Source organism: Balaenoptera acutorostrata, chromosome 6 (genome assembly GCF_949987535.1).
Source record: "Balaenoptera acutorostrata chromosome 6, mBalAcu1.1, whole genome shotgun sequence".
NCBI classification, from domain to species: Eukaryota; Metazoa; Chordata; class Mammalia; order Artiodactyla; family Balaenopteridae; genus Balaenoptera; species Balaenoptera acutorostrata.
The window spans coordinates 92339159-92358148 of record NC_080069.1 but is presented as its reverse complement, the minus strand read 5'-3'; the positions used below and the strand labels follow the sequence as shown (position 1 = coordinate 92358148).

The window sequence follows — 18990 nt, the reverse complement described above, 5'->3', positions numbered from 1 at the left end:
CTAATGCTCCCTCATCTTAGAGACGCACACACCCTCCTTGACTCCCCAGGGCAGGCTCAGGGCTGCTCCCACTGGCTTTGTACAGACCCCCGTTATAGCAATGACCACGCACTCTGCTGGCTGTCTGCATGTCTGTTCCTCACATCTTATTTCTCTACCCCTAGTGCCTAGTATAGGAAACCGGCTGGCACACCTTAGGGAATGGATGTAATCTGGATGAGTATATAAATGGATGGATGAATAAATGAATCCAATCCAGAATAACTGCAATCCATTTATGGACGTCACTCTCCCCTTACCTATAAAAACCAACTGGGAAATTAATTCTAAGAGGCAAATGTGGAAGGGTACAAAGGTCATTTCAATGCCCTTGGAATTTTCAGGAAGTGCTCTGCATGCATGCTAAATATTCCAAAACTTCTGGACCAAGACTGCCATCCAAGTGCGGAATGCCCCCACTTATACTAATAATAGTTCAGTAAAATAATGATTTCTAAATATTAGCATCATTGTATTCATTACTTATACATCTTTTCATCCAACAAATGTTTTAAGTGCCATTTGTGTACCAGGCGCAGTGCTAAGTACTGGAGCTACAGAAAAGAAAGTGGATGTGCCCACCCTCGGGGAGTGCACACTCTAATGCAGGTGCCCGCGGGCAGTTAGACAAAGCACAGCGTTCAAGGGAGCGTTGGGTTGAGTTCTCTTTCCAAACTATGATGAAAATCTGTTTCTCCACCCACCTCACCTTCACCCTGGAGGAACCTTGAGATCATGAAAGTTAACAGCCGGGGAGTGACTGCTACTAGATACAGTGTTTCTTTTGGCATGATGAAAATGTTCTAGAATTAGGTAGTGGTGATGGCTGCACAACCTTGTGAATATACCAAAAATCACTGAATTTCACAATTGAAAGGGGTGGATTTTATGGTGTGTGAGTTATATCTCAAAATTTTAAAAAGTTAACAGCTACTTTCAGCCCATTTGAAATATTTACCAAATTCTAGAGCACAATCCCATCCAGATAGCTGGGCCCTTCTTACCTGTTCTCCTTTTAGTCCTGGAAATCCAGGCACACCAGTGTCACCTTTTGGTCCTCTGGGTCCCTAGAAGGAATCATTGGAGGGTAGTCGGTTGTTTGTTAAGATTAAAATGCTTTAACTAAACAAAGTTGTTGTTCCAAAAAGTAAAAGAGCACAGAGTGCCAGTGGAAGTCACAATTAGTCACGATGTTTTCCTAATATTAAGTGGTCTAGAAATTGTGGTCTGGTGGAAAGAAGACAGCACTGAGTGTTAGGGGGCCTGGAGGCCCCACTCCTCTTTGAACTGTGGTTTCCTCCAATGGGCACCATTGAAACTGCCTGCTGCCTCTGCTCACCCATGGGTCCTCGGGGCCGTCCTGCAGCCCACCGCCCCCATCATTCACCCTCCATGGCTCCTGCCCCTTCTCTGGCTCCCCACTACCTACGGGATGGGATCCAAACACCCTAGCCTGACACCCAAACTGATCCCAGCCGGCCTCAGCGCCTCATCTTCCACTCCCGTCACTCCACCAGGGGCGAGCCTATCCCCTTAGCCTCTCTCCACCCCTCACCCGCCCGCCACCGCCATTCCCTCTGCAGAACCAAAATTCTGCACACCCGGTCAGAGGTGACCTCGTCTCAACTCCAATATACACTTAATATCTGTGACAATGACTCACACAGCCAGACGTCTGCCCCCCAAAAAGAGTTTCAACACTTTATTGCAATTTACCTTTTCACAAGTCCCTACCTTCTGGGTTAACGCAGTGGCCTTCAAATATTTGTTATTATTATTTTTTAGCAGTGAAACTCTTTTCATTCTCCTTTTTCAAGTAAAGTCAAACAAAAGCCCAATGTATAAAATACGTCAAACGGAGCCTCGGCAGTGGCCTGGATCCTGCCTACTTGGCCCCCTCCTTACTCCTGAAGTGGTCCCAAAGGCTCTTCTGAGGAGCCTAGGGCTCCCTCGGGAACACAGAACCAGTCATTTAGAGAAAAATGTGTCTGGAACACGCTCTGGCTTTGGAGCAGCCAAGCTGGGGCTGGAGATCAAGCTCAGAGTTCTGGCCTCTTCTCTTCCTAACTAAGAGGTTTTCTCCATGGCTGCCACCCTCTCCTGTTTTTTAATGTCTAGTTCCCATGTATTTTTAGTGTCAACATAGCACATGCTCCTTTTAAAAAATGTAGAAGTGCAGAAAAGTATAAAAAAAAGAAAAAGAGATCATTATAATTCTACCATCAACAACACATTTCTATTACATTTTTTGGTAAATTTCCTTCATTTATCCTGGAAGCAGCGCATGTCACCATTGGCATTAGGCCTTTCAGAGCTGCAATGTATGGAGAAATTGTGCAGATTTCACTCTGGAGCCTTGGGCTTCAGTGCAGGCTCAAACTTTTAGACTAAACTGATCACTTTCTACGCAGAAATGCATTTTCACCTTCCATGGTGGAAGCCCCATAGCGTGGTGCACACAGACTATTAATTTTGGACCTCCAGGCTATGATTCCCCTCTCTCCATCCTCCATCGCCACCATCCTCTCTCTCTAGGGATTTTATCTACTTGGACTCTATTTGAAATGCTTGATTCATCCACTCATTTATAGGTAGCCAGCCACAGACTCCAGCTCTGGCTCTGGCTGCCCTGGGCTAGAAAGAGATGAACAAGACCTGACCCCCTGCAAGCTGGTCACAGTACAGTTGAGGAAAAAACGATAAGGGTGCAAATAACTGTTATTCAAGGCAGACAAGAACAACAGCAGAGGTGAAAATAAAGCCCTATGGGATTCAAAGGAGGGAAGGATCACTCCAGATGGGGGCTACATGAACGAGGAAAGGCTACGTGAACAAGACGGCGCTAGAGGGCAGTTGTGCAGATGGAGAGGAACAGCATTCCAGGTGGAAGGAACAGAATGCACACAGCCTCGGGGCACAAAGGAAGATGGCTACTGTGCTACTCACTGGAAATCCTGGCAGCCCAGGCATGCCCTCGGGGCCCTGTGACACAGACAGACAGACAAAGCAGGCAGGTTAGGAGCAGCATTTCCAGGCCAGCAGGAACCTGTACCTCAGGGGCCCACTCCCTCCAGCACCTTCCAAAGGCCCAAGCATGTTCCCACACAGTGGGGCTCAGGATCCATTTTGCAGAGGATGCCGAGGCCCGGGAGGGGAAGGAACCGTGCAGTCACACACTAGTTAGCACAGAGCCAGGAACTGCTCAGGAGTCTAGAGCCTCTGCTCCCCCAAGCCAGGACTCTCGGCACTTTAAGTCCCAGCCTCCTCTTCCGTGAAATCACTCAGCGTCAGAAACCTCTGGGGCAATGAATGCAGTGCTCAACCTCCAAAAATATTCTCAGAAAACAAGTTCCTAAACTCTGAGGAGTGGGCCCAAAGGGTGTGCTGGGGAATTTGGGGGTGGAAGTGGGGGCAGTTGGTGAGACTCAGTTCTTTTCCCTCAGTAAGAGGGAGAATTTTAAAGGACCAGCCATTTTAAAGGCTCCAGGCAACAGAAAATTTGTGGTTCACTCCACATGGGGCCAGGACTCTTTTTCCTCCAAGCCCAGATACCCACATACCTATTAAAGACATAAGAGTTTGGCAGAATACATATATAAAGAGAGATATAACCGAATGGCAACAATTTTCTCAATATACTGTACAGTCGTCCCTGGGTATCCGAGGGGTATTGGTTTCAGGATACCCTGTGGATACCAAAATCCACAGATGCTCAAGGCCCTTATATAAAATGGTGTAGTGTTGGCATATAACCTACATACATACTCCATATACCCATACACTTTAAATCATCTCTAGATTACTTATAACACCTAATACAATGTAAATGCTATGTAAATAGCTGTAAAACCAATGTAAAAGCTATGTAAATAATTGCCAGCATGCAGCAAATTCAAGTTTTGCTTTTTGAAGTTTTCTGGAATTTTTTTTTTTCAGCACTTTTTATCCAAGGTTGGTTGAATCTGAGGATGCAGAAGCAACAAAGGACTAATATATATATATAGATAGATAGATAGATAGATATAGATATAGATATAGATATAGATATATATAATATAATATAATATATACATATATCTATATGGTGTACATATAGTAGAGTGGAAAAGTATAAAGGTACAGCTGGGAGGGAACTGCCTCTGAGTAGGAAAATCTTGATCTTCCGTTAGGGATGAAGGGGACCCTTGAGGGCCTGGATTTGCCAAACAGGAGGACAGGGATTGGGACAGAAGGAGGATTCTCGGGTGGGGAAAAGAGAGAAGGGGTGGGGGCAGACAAGGCCCAAGGACTCTTAGAACAGAGATGTTGATTCTTAGATCTGAGGCTGTCTGTGTTTTGCTTTAGAATTAAGCCACCTAACACTCACAACCCCCAATAGTTTGGGAAAAACTTTTGTGAAATGACTTGCTTGTTTGCTTTAGAGTTTGCTTACTGGGGTGTTTTGGATGATTTTAGTAGAAATCAAGGAAAGGGAGACCCACTGGATGTAGTATAGAAGAGACAGTGAAATGACCCACCAACAGAGGCCACTCAGCAGAAGGAGATACTGGCTCTAAAGGAATCGTGCAGATATTTGCAGAAGCCTTGGGGAGAGCACTGAATTCTCCCCAGGATATGGACGGCAGAGGTTCAGGCCAACCTCACCGGGGAGTGCAGGGCGGGTGGCCCCGGCAGACACCTGGACTGCGCAGCTGTGGAAGTATAAGCCTCAATCTCCGTGTCGGCTTCCACAGAGTGCCACAGTTTGCAAAGCAGTTTTGCATCCATCACCTCTTATAAGCTGCCCCAAAGGCTGGTGAGGTGTTATCAGAGAGACGATGAGAGTCTCAGAGCATTATGTAGAGAAGATGGGGCTGGAACCCAAGGCTCCTAAAGCCAGAGCTCTTTCCTCTCTCCCCAGCTGTCACCAGCAGATATGGAAGATGCAGTGTGGATTCACTGCACAGACTGCAGGAGGAAGCTTCCTTCCTCTTAGGTCCTGTTGTGTCATGGACTGACACTGTGGACTTGCAGAAATAAGGTAGCTTCTCTGTGTGTTCCTGATCTCTAAATGGGGCCAGAAAGACTGAAGCCAGTCACGTTCCCTCCTCATGCGCCAGTTTCCCCATCAGCACAAGGATAGGTCTCTCTAGGCTCCTCCCATTCTGGGAAATGAGATCATGTAAATAAAAGCATGCCCAAAGCACTGCTCAGACATCAATCAATTTGTTACTTATGATTCTCTGATTTCAATTACACATATTTCTGATGCAAGGGACTGGAAGCTTCCACTGCATTGGACAAAACTCCCTGCACAAATCAATGTGACAGCAACTTCTCAGAAATGCAAAGCTCTCTTTCCATTCTACACTTCGAGACACTCTAGCTCTATGCTTCAGGAGCTCAAAGGATTCCAAACCAACCCAACTTAGTTTCAGCTGGGGTGTCTGGGTAGGACCCTCACTCTAGGGCAGCTGTGGATACACACCGGAGGCCCGACGAGCTCAGGAATGTCCGAGAGATTCATGAATCCATGGGTGATGTTGATCAAAGGCTGAAAAGAGAAAAACCAGACAAAGAGACAGAGGGTGGCACGTGTCCCACCTTGCTCCCAGCAGTGAGGCTTTAACTGAAGTCACCCCGCATGGCAGACACAAGCAGACACTGACAACACCCACCCACTGCCAACACACCCATCCCTCCCACTTACAACACAGCCCTGAGCCGCCTTATAACTTTCCTCTTCGATTAATCTTAAAATTGCACCATACATAAATGCCTTTTTTCTTTTATAATTTTAAATATATAAATTTAAATATTATATTTATATGTTATATAATTATAAATTAATAATAATATTAATACCCACAGAAAACAGTGTTGTTGGGTGTGTGTATGTGTGTGTTTGTCCATGTGGTTATTTTATATAAATGGCATCAGGTTGTAGGTATTATTCCTCAACTTGCTTTTTTCACTCAATCATACAGCATGGAGGTCTTTCCATATGGAAGTTTTCGGTATGAACATTTTTAGTTTTAACAGATTGCCAAAGAGCTGTCTAAAGGGGCCGTACAACTTACACTTCCAACAAAGTATGTGAGATTATCTATTTCACTCCACCCTTACCTATACTTGATATTTTTTAATCATACTTAAAAAAACAAAAACAAAAAAAACAAAAAAAAACTCTAGTCATTCTTTTTTCCACTTATTTGGGACTTTTTGTCTTTCTGTCATGTACCAGTATGACATTATTTCTCTTGGGAGGGCCACAGTTTCTCACAAATGTGATGTTCTAATATTCAGTGGAGTGTGATCGTGTCCCAGCCCACATCCCAGTCTTCTCTCCAAATTTCCATGGCTCTCCACCCACCCCCATGCCCATCAGCTCCCTGTGCCTTGGACACACCCATGTTTTTCTCTTCTGTGCTTCGGCTCAGAGTGTCTTGACCACCTGAGTTCTGGAAGTCCTGTCCTCCGTATTTACCTGGTGAATCCTTCTTAGCTTTCAAGCCCCTGCTCAAGGAGACTTCTTCCAGAAAGTCTTCCTTGATTTGTCATACCCTAAACCATCTTTCCTCCCTTGTTCCCCCACTTATGTTCCTTGCCTCTCGGTTACAGCTCTGTTACACTCAGTCTCCTGACTGCAAATGCTGCCAACCAGAAGAGAGGGTTCTGGACACACTATGTGTGACAATAGTGGTACCAGGGTAGGAACAGACAGGTGGGCCATGCTGGCAGGTAGGAACTCCAACACCAGATGCCAGCTATGTGCCCCCTGCATAAAGAGCAGCCCTGAAGGCCCTGAAGTTGTGGACAACCTTCCCTCCCCTTTAGCAAAAGCAGCCATGCTGGTGATACCTGGTGATACTCACACTAGATAAGACCTCGATGCGCCCTGGTAGCCCCCTGGGCCCAGGGGGTCCCACAACGCTGGCTCCATCCATCCCTCTTTCACCCTGGATATAGCAGTGAGAGTGGAAAAAAATTCACTGTATGTGGATAATGCTCCTAGAACCAGGCTGAAAATTTCTCTCACCCCCACTTCAGATCTGTGACCTCACCTTGGCTCCCTGGTCTCCTTTTTCTCCTTTGGGACCCTGGCAAAACAGACAAACAAATATTCTTTGGGTTTTTTTCTATTCACTTTGCCCACTCTCCATCTATCCTCCCATCTTGCCATTCTCCCTAAGCTCTTACAAGGATTTTGTCCCAGATAATGGGAGCAAAAGATGAGGGGCAAATTCCCCTTACAGAGTCAGAAGGAAGGAATATCTCACAGACAGTAAGAGGACCAGAGGCCCTCTCCCAGCACGGAGTGAGTGTCCTTTTGACCCTGAACCCAGAGCCCTCTGCATCTGGGGTGTGGGGGAGGTCTTCCTATTCAGTCATGGAGGGGGCTGTGCTGCTCCCCTTTGCGAGGCTCAGCTCCTCCCGCACTGGTGTGCTCAGCTCTGGGTACCACTTGGATCTCAAATATAATGAGATCCTGGGGATTGGTCCTCTTGAGAGCAGGTATCATAGCAGAAGATGGACAACACCTCCCTGGGGGGTAGATGTAGTGGGGAAGGGTACTTGTTAAGAGCATGGGATTCTGAAACGGGGCAAAGTGTGAGTCTTGAATGGGCAGCAGGAAGGAGGCAATGAAGCAGAGATGCTTGATGGTAAGGGACTGCAGAGAGAGAGAAAGATAATTTTCAAGTTTTCCCACAAGATGTTTTGTGCAAAACCTCTGTGCTACTCCTCAAAGAAACAAGCTATAAAGAGCACCTGGTCTCCCCACCACACAGCTGGAAGCTGGAGGCGCAGAGAGGGTGAATTAGTGAAAGTAGCAGAGCCAGGAGGGCACCCCACAGCTTCTCCACTCCAGTGTGACAGCATGACAGTCCTCAAAATGAAGGTGTAAAAAGTCAACCTACACTTGAAGCCGTTGGTCCAGAGATTCCGGGCTCAGGCAACAGCCTGACGCTCCCAGAGCCTTCAGTATCCTAGGGAAGGAAGAAGAATGAGAATTTCAGTACTGATTCCCGAGCACCTCCCTGTGCCAGGTGTGGTGCTGGGAGCTGGGGCTCAGTGGGGAATCAGCACCACCTTGGCGTTCAGTTAGCTGGCCTTTCCAGTAGTCCTTAGCGCACGTTGTTCTTTAACCACAGAAAGGAGGAAAAGTACCTCAAATCCAAGTCCCTTTGCACATCCAGGGCCTTGGGGCCCAGGGGGTCCAGGGGGCCCTGGGGGTCCCATAACCCCAGGAGCGCCAACTTGTCCATTTTTCCCTGGGGGTCCTGGTAAGCCTCTGTTGCCGGGATCACCCTGTAAGGAAGGGGACAGGCTGATTATCTAGTCTTGGAGTCACTCATGGAAGGAACAACATCCGCAACTGAGTCAAAAAATTGTTCTTTGAACTTAATTAGATTGTTGGAGTCTCTGATCAGCGCTACTTAATTGTACAGAAACAGCTATCTTGCCAATTGACATTTCACTTGGAGATAAGCTAATGGCGCTCATTGAATGAATTAGGGTGGAGGGGGTGAGAAAGGAGAAAACCTGGTGGGTTATTCACTCTGCTCCAGCTGTTCTGCCTTCCCCAAGCAGTTCCTTCCGGATGTTTCTCTCTGATCCATGACATTTATATATTCAATACTCTAGCCCAACAGTTCAATTATACTAAACCCAGAGAGAGGGGAGGAAGGAGGAGAAAGCTTTTTCTTTTTCATTTTCATTTTTTACCTTTTCACCAACTGAGCCATTAGGTCCTCTTGCTCCCTGAAAAAAAAAAAATGGGGGCCAATTAATACATATTTCATTAGGTATGTTTAAAAGAAAATGCAGGATTACAGACTCTTAAGTAACAGGACATTAAAGTGGGACTCTTCCTGCTCAGTTCTGACTGATGTCTCAAACCTGAGCCCATTACAGTAGTTGTGAGTTTGCTAAGCAGGTCATGCTGAAAGCTTGTGAAACCCATCTTCCAACTATTATCTCATTACCTACCTCAAGAGTGAAAAGGAGAAGTTGAAGATTAACCAGGAAGAGATTGTAGAGGAAGAATTCCCTTGGAGAGCTGTCAGTGTACTGGGTGGGCCCGATTCCCCTCCTCGAAGCCAAGGGAAGGGACTTCAAGAATTTGATATGTATTCCCTAGGCTTTTGGAGATATGTGGATGATGGCTGGCTCTCTTCTGGAAAAATCTAAAGACCGAAAGCTGGCTGGAATAGCCCCAGAATGGGGGTCGGGGTGGGGGGTCTCTAAAGCAGGTTGCGTGTCCACCGCCAATGGGAGACACTGTACAGGTTTCCTGGGGGGTTCGATGTGGATCCCAAGGAAAGGAGTCAGCTGAGAGCTCAGATAGAGGGGAGCACCAATGGGGGCTGATGGTCAGGAGTGGTCAGCCACAGGAGACACTGCACTACAGCAGAGGACTGCAGTCGGGGGCCCCCAGCTAGAGAACCTCCAAGGAAACCACAGAAGCAACCGCAAGAGAAGAAGCCAGCAATTGCATGGCCACACACAAGGCCCTGACACCATGATACACCCGCCATCTAAGGCTGTGCCTTCTCCCAAACCCCTCTTTCCCTGGGCCACATTCGCCTTCCTATATCAAATCCATAGAGATGACAGAGTGGATAGTTCCAAAATAGTCATGCTCAAAAATAAGATGGCGAGTGATACTGAATCTGAAACAGTGAGGAATGGCAAAGAGAAAACATGGGAAGCTGAAGCCAGAGGCTTCGGTGGTGGAGAGAAACCACAGGTAGAAAAATATCAGGCAAGGGAGGAGTGGAAGCCAGGAGCAGGGTGTGGCTCTGACAGGGAGATAGGTTGAAATTCTGGAGCTAGATAGCCATGGAGCCCTGCCCATCTCCCCCCACCTCCCACTTCCACTCCTGCTACAGGGATAATAAGAGTCGTTTACTGGAGCAAAGGGATAGGGCAGAGCCCCAGGGGGCTAGTGGACCCTGGGAGGTCCAGGGGTACCCCAAACATCTAAGATCAGCTGTTGAGGTGCCCTGCCTGCTGCCACATCCTACTCCTCCCGTCACCTTCCTGAAACCTGCAGAAGTAGCTACCACCCAACTCCCTAGTAATTTGTACAGAGGCAGGAAACAGACTAAAGAGGGATTCCAATTTCTAAAGCAAACACACAAACAAGAAACACTACACATTTGAGGAAAGGCAACACTCTGAAAGAGAAACAACAACATCAACCATGGAAGGTTTCCTGAGGAAACAGCTAAGAACACGATCCACTCAGGAGTCTAAGTAAATACTATATATTCTCAGGGAGAAAAGGGAGGATATTACAGCCAAGAAACAAGGACAAACTATTATGAAATAAGAACAGTGGTTATAGAAGAGAATCAGGGCTTCCCTGGTGGTGCAGTGGTTAGGAGTCTGCCTGCCAATGCAGGGGACCCAGGTTCGAGCCCTGGTCCGGGAAGATCCCACATGCTGCGGAGCAGCTAAGCCTGTGTGCCACAACTACTGAGCCTGCGCTCTAGAGCCCGCGCGCCTAGGGCCTGTATTCCGCAACAAGAGAAGCCACCACAATGATAAGCCCGTGCACCACAATGAAGAGTAGCACCTGCTCACCGCAGCTAGAGAAAGCCCGCATGCAGCAACAAAGACCCAACACAGCCAAAAATAAATAAATAAATAAATATTTTTAAAAAGAAAAAATCAATTAGAGACCTTAGAGACAAAAATATATAACTGCTGAGAGAAAGTACTCTACAGAAGGGTTGAATAACAGAAGAGACACACCTGAAGAGAGAATCACAGAAAGAATCCCGTTACTCTATGGGATGGTGAGAGGAGAGGGGTGCTTGCAGAAGGAAGCAAGCCTGGCTGGCTAGACTCTGTCACTTCCCTGCCTGCTGGCCTGACCTGGGAAAAATTAAGTGTGACATTTTATCCTGGGCAGAAACAGAAAGAATCGGGTTCCAGTTTTGTTGCCCAATCTGCAGGCTACAGTTTCTGTGTCTGCTTTTCTTGGGTGTGACCAGCCACACCATCTTCTGCTGCCTGACGCAATCTGTCCTTGAAGGAAGTACCAACCTTATGCATTTTTCAAGTAACAAGTCAAATCACAGTCAGGGATATTGTGAAATAGAAGTTAACTTAGTCCCATCTCTTGACTTTTGGACTCTACCCTCTGAAAACATTATTATTGTGTTGCCAGTTGACCCTGTTCAAGAAAAAGATGTTCATAAAGTAAAAAACTATACTTTTTCAATTGCCTTCCTGACTCTTTTCAAATCAAGAGTACATCTTGTAGCAGTTTCAAAGGAAGTTCTAGAGGATGTGTGGGACCTTGATTTATCTTTCTCAGAAACAGATGATTTTATCCAGCTTGTACATATGAAGGCAGGAAATGAGTCCCCTGTCACTGGAGGTGTGTAAGCTGAGCAGAGATTGTGGAGGGGCATCAAGGATCAAATGTATCATTGGATCTTATGTGGTGTTACATCCTTGAGATTATTCATTTTCTTTAGCAATTTTTGTTATTTCACATTCAGACTATTCTCCTTGGTTTACTTTTTTGGGGGGCGTGGGGGTGGGGGGTAAATGTCATGTGCGAGGCTTTCCTCCAGCTCTCCAGATGCAAATTTCCAAGTCCTTCTAGAGTCTACTTTTCCTTGACCAGAAAACATCATATACACACAGGGCAACAAGTTAGGCCTCACAGCAAATTCCAGGAAGAAAAATGTGATTTATCTGCCACAATTAGTCTGGGCAAGCCTGCCGCTTTGTGCACAACCGAGTGTCTGAGCAGCTGCAGAGTGCGCCTGTGAGGGTGTTTGTGTGCGGATGTGGGCATGGGCGTGGGTATTTTTAAGTCCCAGACCAGCCAGGGAGGGGTGTGTGGGGGAGGGGTGTGGGGGGAGGGGTGTGTGGAAGGGGTGTGGGGGGAGGGGGGTGTGGAAGGGGTGTGGGGGGAGGGGGGTGTGGAAGGGGTGTGGGGGGAGGGGGGTGTGGGGGAGAGGTGTGTGGGAGGGGTGTGTGGGGAGGCTGTGTGGGGAGGGGTGTGTAGGGAGGGGTGTGTGGGGAGGGGTATGTGTGGGAGGGGTATGTGTGGGAGGGGTGTGTGGGGAGGGTGTGTGGGGGAGGGGTGTGTGGAGGAGGGGTGTGTGGGGAGGGTGTGCGGGGAGGGGTGTGCGGGGAGGGTGTGCGGGGAGGGGTGTGCAGGGAGGGTGTGCGGGGAGGGGTGTGCGGGGAGGGGTGTGCGGGGAGGGTGTGTGGGGAGGGTGTGTGGGGAGGGTGTGTGGGGAGGGTGTGTGGGGAGGGGTGTGTGGGAGGGGTGTGTGGGGGAGGGGCGGGGCAGGGAAGCTGGTAAGAAGAACAAGGAAGATGAGAGTAAGTCTTGTGATGTTTCCTGCAAAATTTAATTTCTTATGAAACAGTACGTGTAAAATGAGTTCTATAAAGCTCGACAATTGTTTCTTCTTTTTCTGAGAAATGAGCTTTCCACGAAAATCGAGTTACTGTTTCAATAAAAATACTCCTGAGAGCTGACGGAAACTGGAAATTCAGTGACAAGCATGGTGTCTAGGGAGTCAGCACTTTCCACAACTCCGTCCAGGTGGGGTACACAGAAGGCCTCCACTCCCCACCCCAGCGGGGAGGCTCCTCCCTCCTCTGAACCCCAGTGAAGCTCATGACTACATCTCTAGAAGGAAGCTCACCTCATCTTCATTGCCCCCCTTTGCGGAACATGGGAATGCAGTAGGGGCAGGAACACCCCCCCCCCACACACAGCACCATGTAGCTTAACAGAAGACTACAGGGGCTTACAGAGAAGGGAGAGACTGAGGGCGTGCGAGACTCAGGAACGGAGGGTGAAAAGGGCACCTGAAGAAGTTTCATTCATGCATCAAACTGCTCACAGAAGCCTGGGCTAGGTTCTCAGGATACACAGACAGTGCTCACGCCCTGCTTGTAAGGCTGGGGTTGGGAGCCGACTGGTAAGCGAACAGCTTCAGTGACCCTGGCTGGAGGGGTCCCGCAGAATCAGTACTGTGCTAACGGGAAGCAGAGGAAGGAGGGGTGCTTTCTGCTCACAGAGTCCAGGAGAGCTTCCCAGAGGGTATATCTGAACTGGGCTTCTGAGAATGAGGAAAGGGAAAGGACAGCCCAGAGAGGAAACCACAGGCCAGGGCCAGGAGGCTGTGCAAGCCCAGAGCCTTTCAGTAGGGCTGGCTGGCTGGCCTGGAGGCCGGGTGTGTAAGGGGGCAGCGGGAGGTGGAGCTGGAAAGGTAGGTCGGGAAGGGCCTTGAAGGTCTGCACATAGTGAGGGCTCTGTCCTGCAGGCAACAGGGAGCCGCTGTTGCTTTCTCAGTGGAGAGGGCAGTGAGTGCTGACAGCCTGCTCTAGGAAGATGGACTGGGCAGGTAGCTGGAGGCTGGATTGTGGGTGGGGAGAAGGGGGCACCAGCGAGGAGCCTGATGCCACACTGCAGGCGAGGAGAGATGAACGTCAGGTCAGGGCGGAGAGAGAGGTGGACATCAGATTGGCCAGTCTTGGCAACAGATGGTTCATGGTAGGAAAGGGAGAGGAGGGAGGAGTTAGAGAAGACTCTGCTTTTGAGTCCAGGGGACTGGGTGGATGGCAGTGCCATTCACGGAAGCTGGGGACACGCAGGAGTGGGCAGGGGAAGGCGCTGAGTGCAGGTTTGGGCATAAAGAGCTCCGGAAGGGGGAGATATCCAGCATGCGGACCAGGATGGGATCAGAGGCAAGGTCAGGCTTAGAGCTCAGAGAGGCAGGGTGGGCCTGGTGATTCCCCGTGTTGGGACCCGCCCCCCTGTTCTCCATACCTTCTCCCCTTTCATTCCAGGAAGGCCGGAGGCTCCATCAAGTCCAGGCTTTCCCTCAGGGCCCTGAGGAACATCAAGGATAATCAGCCCACAACACCTCTGAGAAGAATCAAATATGAACCCTCTTTGGAAAAGGAGGCCAGGGCTGGGAAGACCCAGCAGGTGAGGCCAGTGGGTCCAAAGCCTTGTGTCAGCCCGTAGCAGAACACCTGTCCTGGCCCCAGTTCAGCCACGGCTGGCTGTGCATCTGTGGACGAGGGTCCTTCACTCTCTGGGTTGCATTTTCTCTTCTGTGGGGAGTCGGGGGCAGGGCTGGACTAGGTGATTTGTGGGGGCCTCCCACCCCGGGCCCAGCGCTGGTGCTCTATGATTCCAAGATACTGCATGAGCCTGCATTTCCTATACTAAGATAAAGCAGCGAAACAATGTGTAGGATGATGTTTTTCTTGGCTGCTGCTGCTTTTTTTTTTAATAAATTTATTTATTTTATTTATTTATTTTTGGCTGTGCTGGGTCTTCATTGCTGCACGTGGGCTTTCTCTAGTTGCGACAAGCAGGGGCTACTCTTCGTTGCAGTGTGCGGGCTTCTCATTGCGGTGGCTTCTCTTGCTGTGGAGCACGGGCTCTACGCACTCAGGCTCAGTAGTTGTGGTGCATGGGCTTAGTTGCTCTGCCGCATGTGGGATCTTCCCGGACCAGGGCTCGAACCCGTGTCTCCTGCATTGGCAGGCGGATTCTTAACCACTGAGCCACCAGAGAAGCCCGGCTGCCGCTTCTTATGAGTCTTAGTAATGTCTCAGCTGAGGAGGAATTTGTTTACAAACGCTAGCTAGCTCCTCACTCCCTGTCGTAAGCCTTAGCACTGGGGTCTGCAGTCTGTACCCCCTCCCTGGCTAAAGGAAGTCCCATAGGCACAGAGGGGCAATGGCTTTGGCAGCTCACCGGGGGACCAGGTTCACCAGCAGGTCCATCTTCTCCAGGGGATCCAGGGGGTCCCGTGAAAACATCAGTTCCTGGTTTTCCTGGAATCCCAGGTAAGCCAGGTGGGCCTGGGGGACCTGGAGGACCCTAAAAATAGATACCTTGTTAAGAAACAGTGCAGGAGGGGACAAATATATATGTTCCATTCACTCCATTTCTGAAAACAACTCTACAGGTAGAGACTGGTATTCCTACTTAGAAGATGGGGAAACTGAGGCTTAGTGACATGATGTGACTTGCTCAAGAGCTCACACACACAGCTAATTAGGAGAAGAGCTGGGATTTGAATCCAGGTCTTTTCAAGCACATTATATCATGTTTTCTCCCTAGATGGCTCCACTCATCCAGTGAGTCCTGAACCCTTCCAGCCCTGCCATGATGAGTGAGCAGAAGGGCAGCCGAGTGGAGACTTCTAGGTGGGGATTCAGCACCAGGGCTCAGAGGAAGGGATGGAGATGAGGTTGGGGCCCTGGGGACAGAGGCACGAGATGCAGCTGAGAAGAGAGGTGCTCCCAGGGGAAACCTAGAGGGACCAGTTGGGGCCCAGCCTTGGGCAGGAGGCTGGGGGAGCAAGAGGTGCCAAAGAGGCAGAAAGAGTGGTCTGGAGAGTTAGGGAGGGGGCCGCCTCAGGGTAGGAAGGATTTTGAGAAGGGTCTGGAAGCCAAAGTGTGAAATGCTACCTAGAGAAGAGGCCAGCAGGTCTCTGTAATGGGTAAGGGGGTGGGGGGCAGAGCCAGGTGGTAGAGGTGAAGGTCATGGGCATACCTGCTGTGGAAGAGCCTGCTGGAGAAGGCTACCGGGGGAAGGAGGCAAGTGGCAAAGTGGGGCACCTGACTATAAACTAAGGCTCAGACTCACTTAAAACTGATGGAAGACGGAAATGCCAAACATATACAAATGTGGAGGGGAAAGTAGAGCGAGTCCCAGGAGCCCACCATCAGCCGCAAGAGTTATCAACGGTGGCAATCTGCTTTCATCTGTTATCGGCCCCTGTGTCCCTCCCTCCTGGATCCTCGTGAAGGCTGCCCCTGACACTAGGCTGTTTAACCCTTCACACTTACTCTTAACAGTTCCTCGCTGCGCACTGGGTCACCAGAGCCGACGTCCAAGCCCCAGCCCAGGCTGGAGCCCTCAGCCTCCACTCCCACCTGTACAGAGAAAAAGTTCCCACGGCTTGGTTTCACCTGCTACTCTCCAAGGACAGCTGTGTCACTGAAAGTCTTCCCATATTCTGTGGCCCTATAACTGCTGCTGCCAACTCTCCTTCTGGCTTTTTCTCCCGGTCCCCTCTACAGCTGCCCTCCTCCCTCTCCCCCTCCCAGCTGTGCGGCCAACACACAGCCAGTCCTCAAACACAGGACACTCTTTCACAGCCTCTTTTGCTGCCTTTCAAATCCCTACTCATCCTTCAAGGCCCAGTTCCATGGTCACCTCCTCCATGGAGCCCTACCCAACCCCATTTTCAGAGAGAATTCACCTCTCCTACTCTGTGTTCCCACCAGCCACTGAGGGTGTCTGGATTTAGCAGTAGGACGACCTGACTTGAAGCTCAGTTGTGCGTGTGTTGGTCCCACTACGCTAGGACTCCTCCAGGGTCGGCCCAATCCTGAGATACCTCTGGGTGCCCAGTGTCCAGCATGAGATCTGACACTGAGAAGGCACTCATTATGTACTTGTTGAATGCCATCAAATTCCTCCAAGGAACAAAAGGAAACTTCCAAAACACCTTTCTGGGACTTAGTTCCTGAAGATGGGAACCAGGCAAGGCCTAATTCAATCATCAAATAAGGAAGAGCTGGGTTAGGGGTTAGAGCTGAGCTTAGGCAGATTGTGGCAGTGTGGGCGTGTAGGTGGGAGAAGGGAGGTGATGATATAAAGGCGAGGAGACGGGAGGCTGTTGCCAGCATCCAAGGGATGAGGAGGTGCTGCACAGCTAGACTCGGGGGCTTCGGGACTGACTGGATTGAGGGGGGGCACTCGAGGATGTTTCCTGGCTTCTCTCTTCATGATCAGGAAGATGGGGTACCATTCCCAGAGCAGGAGAACCCTGGGGGGACAGCAGGCCTGGAAGCATGGTGACAAGCTCAGTTTGGGATGTGCTTAGTTTGAGGGACCTGGGGGTCTTTCAGGGCACAGGATATAAATGGGATGTAAATAGTTTCTGCTCCTGGACTCTCTGAGAGAGTCCTGGTACAGGAAGGAGAACTGAGCTCTGACTGGATGGCACTTGGGGGCAGACGGGAAGGATCTGCCTGTGGCTGTTTCGTGCATCCCCGGCCCCTGCACACTGTGCATGTGACAACCCTGGGTGGGAATCTCACCGTGGGTCCAGCAGGTCCAAGGGGGCCAGGAAGCCCCTCTCCAGCTTCACCCTAAAGAGAACAAGATGTCAGTGGAACACTGGGCACCCCTCCCACTCTCCCCTCCTCTCTCCCGAAACTGTGCTTATTTCAAGAGGAGGCTTATGCAGGAGTTCTATATACCTAATTTGTTGAGCGTGTACTACGTGCCAGGTAAAGTTTTCCATGTATTAATTCATTTAATCCTCACCACATCCCAGAGAGAAAGTTCTACAATCCCCATTTTATACATGAATAAACAGAGAGAGGGGTGTGGCAGAGCCAGACATGAATGCCCCTCTCACCCACTGCCTTGGGTGACTCTGAGTTTCAAAATGAGCCAAAAGATATTCCAGAGTGGGTACTCCCAAGACTGTCCCTATTGTGTTATTAAACTGTCTGCTCAGGAGTTGGGGCACCCATTTCAATTCATCACAAATTCCTGACACAGGCACTTAGGGTGATCTATCTTCATTACTTATGTGCCATGATGAAATCCTGCATGTTCGTCTCTCTCTTTCACCTTTCTCCCCACACCTCTCTCCCCCTCTCTCTCTTCTTGGAGCTTTTTAAAAATCTCATTGGATGGGAATTCCCTGGCAGTACAGTGGTTGGGACTCTGTGCTTCCGCTGCCGTGGCCCGGGTTCAATCCCTGGTCGGGGAACTAAGACCCCCGCAAACATGGAGAGGCCAAAAAAGAAAAATTAAAAAAAAAATTGTTTTAAACATCTCATTGGAAAAGTCAGAAGCCCCCTTGACGGAAAAACCACCATGTATTAGGAACCTACCAACCCTCACAGTTCTACTACTTTAAGGCCACAACTGCCGACATTTAGGGAGGGTTATTTCCTTCCAGGGTTTTTGCATGTGTCTATTTTTAAATAGTTAAGACCACAGTAGGACCACCTGACTTGAAGCTCAGTTGTGCGTGTGTTGGTCCCACTAGGCTAGGACTCCTCCAGGGTCGGCCCAGTCAGTATACTGAAGTTCATAACCAGCTTTTTTTCCACTTAGCATTATATGGTAAGTATTTTCCTCCATCATTAAATACTCCTAATAAGTATAATTTTAATAGCTGCATAATGTTCCATTATTTGAACATCCTTTAATTCAGTTAACTCCCCTATTGTTGGCTAGTTAAACTGTGTCTAGTTTTTTTTCCATTATGGACAATACTGAGATTAACATCCATGCACACAAAGCCTTTTTACATATCAGACTATCTCCTTTAGGATTGATTCCTAGAACAAAAGTGTCTGGGTCAACAATACACAGTTTTATGGTGTTGATATGTGTTGACCAAGAACTTCTCAGCAGTAGTAAACCACTGACACTGTCACCAGCATAGCTGGTCTCACCAGGCCCTCACCAAGTGCCAGCTTCTCAAAGCACAAAATATAAAGGATCTAAGGACAACTGAACCAGGTTTCCCAATAAATCAATGGCAAAAAGAACAAAGTAGGTGGGAGACAATCATAGACTAAAAGAGACTTAAGAGACACATCAACCAAACACAAAGTAGACCGTGTTTGGATTCAGATTCAAACTAAGTGCAAAAAGGCATTTTTAAATAACTAGGGTATTAGATAATATTAGATAATATTAGATAATATGAAGGAACCACTGTCAATTTTGTTAGATGGATAATGACATCCATTATTACCACTGATGGATGACACTGTGGCTAAGGGGAAAAAAAGGTCCCAGATCAACCTATTAACAATACACATTAACATGTTTATGAGTTAAATGATACAATGTTTGGGATTTGCTTTAAAATACTCCAGTCTTCCCCTTCCCTCCACTCCAAAAAGATGGCTGTGGGAGGCGGAACAGAT

At 48.8% G+C, this 18990-nt stretch overlaps 1 protein-coding gene across 5 annotated transcripts in view; it reads right to left on the bottom strand.

Moving 5' to 3' along the window:
- COL15A1 (collagen type XV alpha 1 chain) overlaps positions 1-18990 on the bottom strand; it is a 99325-nt gene that overhangs the window by 26888 nt on the left and 53447 nt on the right. For 4 of the 5 annotated variants that reach the window (XM_007197053.2, XM_007197056.2, XM_057548814.1 and 1 more), the window contains 12 exons: positions 17134-17184; positions 15874-15960; positions 14774-14899; positions 13832-13894; positions 8746-8781; positions 8188-8328; positions 7938-8006; positions 7083-7118; positions 6894-6977; positions 5507-5572; positions 2986-3021; positions 1044-1106 (listed from right to left, as the gene is read on the bottom strand). In XM_007197053.2, the coding sequence (XP_007197115.2) occupies positions 1044-1106; positions 2986-3021; positions 5507-5572; positions 6894-6977; positions 7083-7118; positions 7938-8006; positions 8188-8328; positions 8746-8781; positions 13832-13894; positions 14774-14899; positions 15874-15960; positions 17134-17184 (858 nt within the window). The remainder of the gene's footprint in view (positions 1-1043; positions 1107-2985; positions 3022-5506; positions 5573-6893; positions 6978-7082; positions 7119-7937; positions 8007-8187; positions 8329-8745; positions 8782-13831; positions 13895-14773; positions 14900-15873; positions 15961-17133; positions 17185-18990) is intronic. The other variant, XM_007197055.2, reaches the window with a different exon arrangement.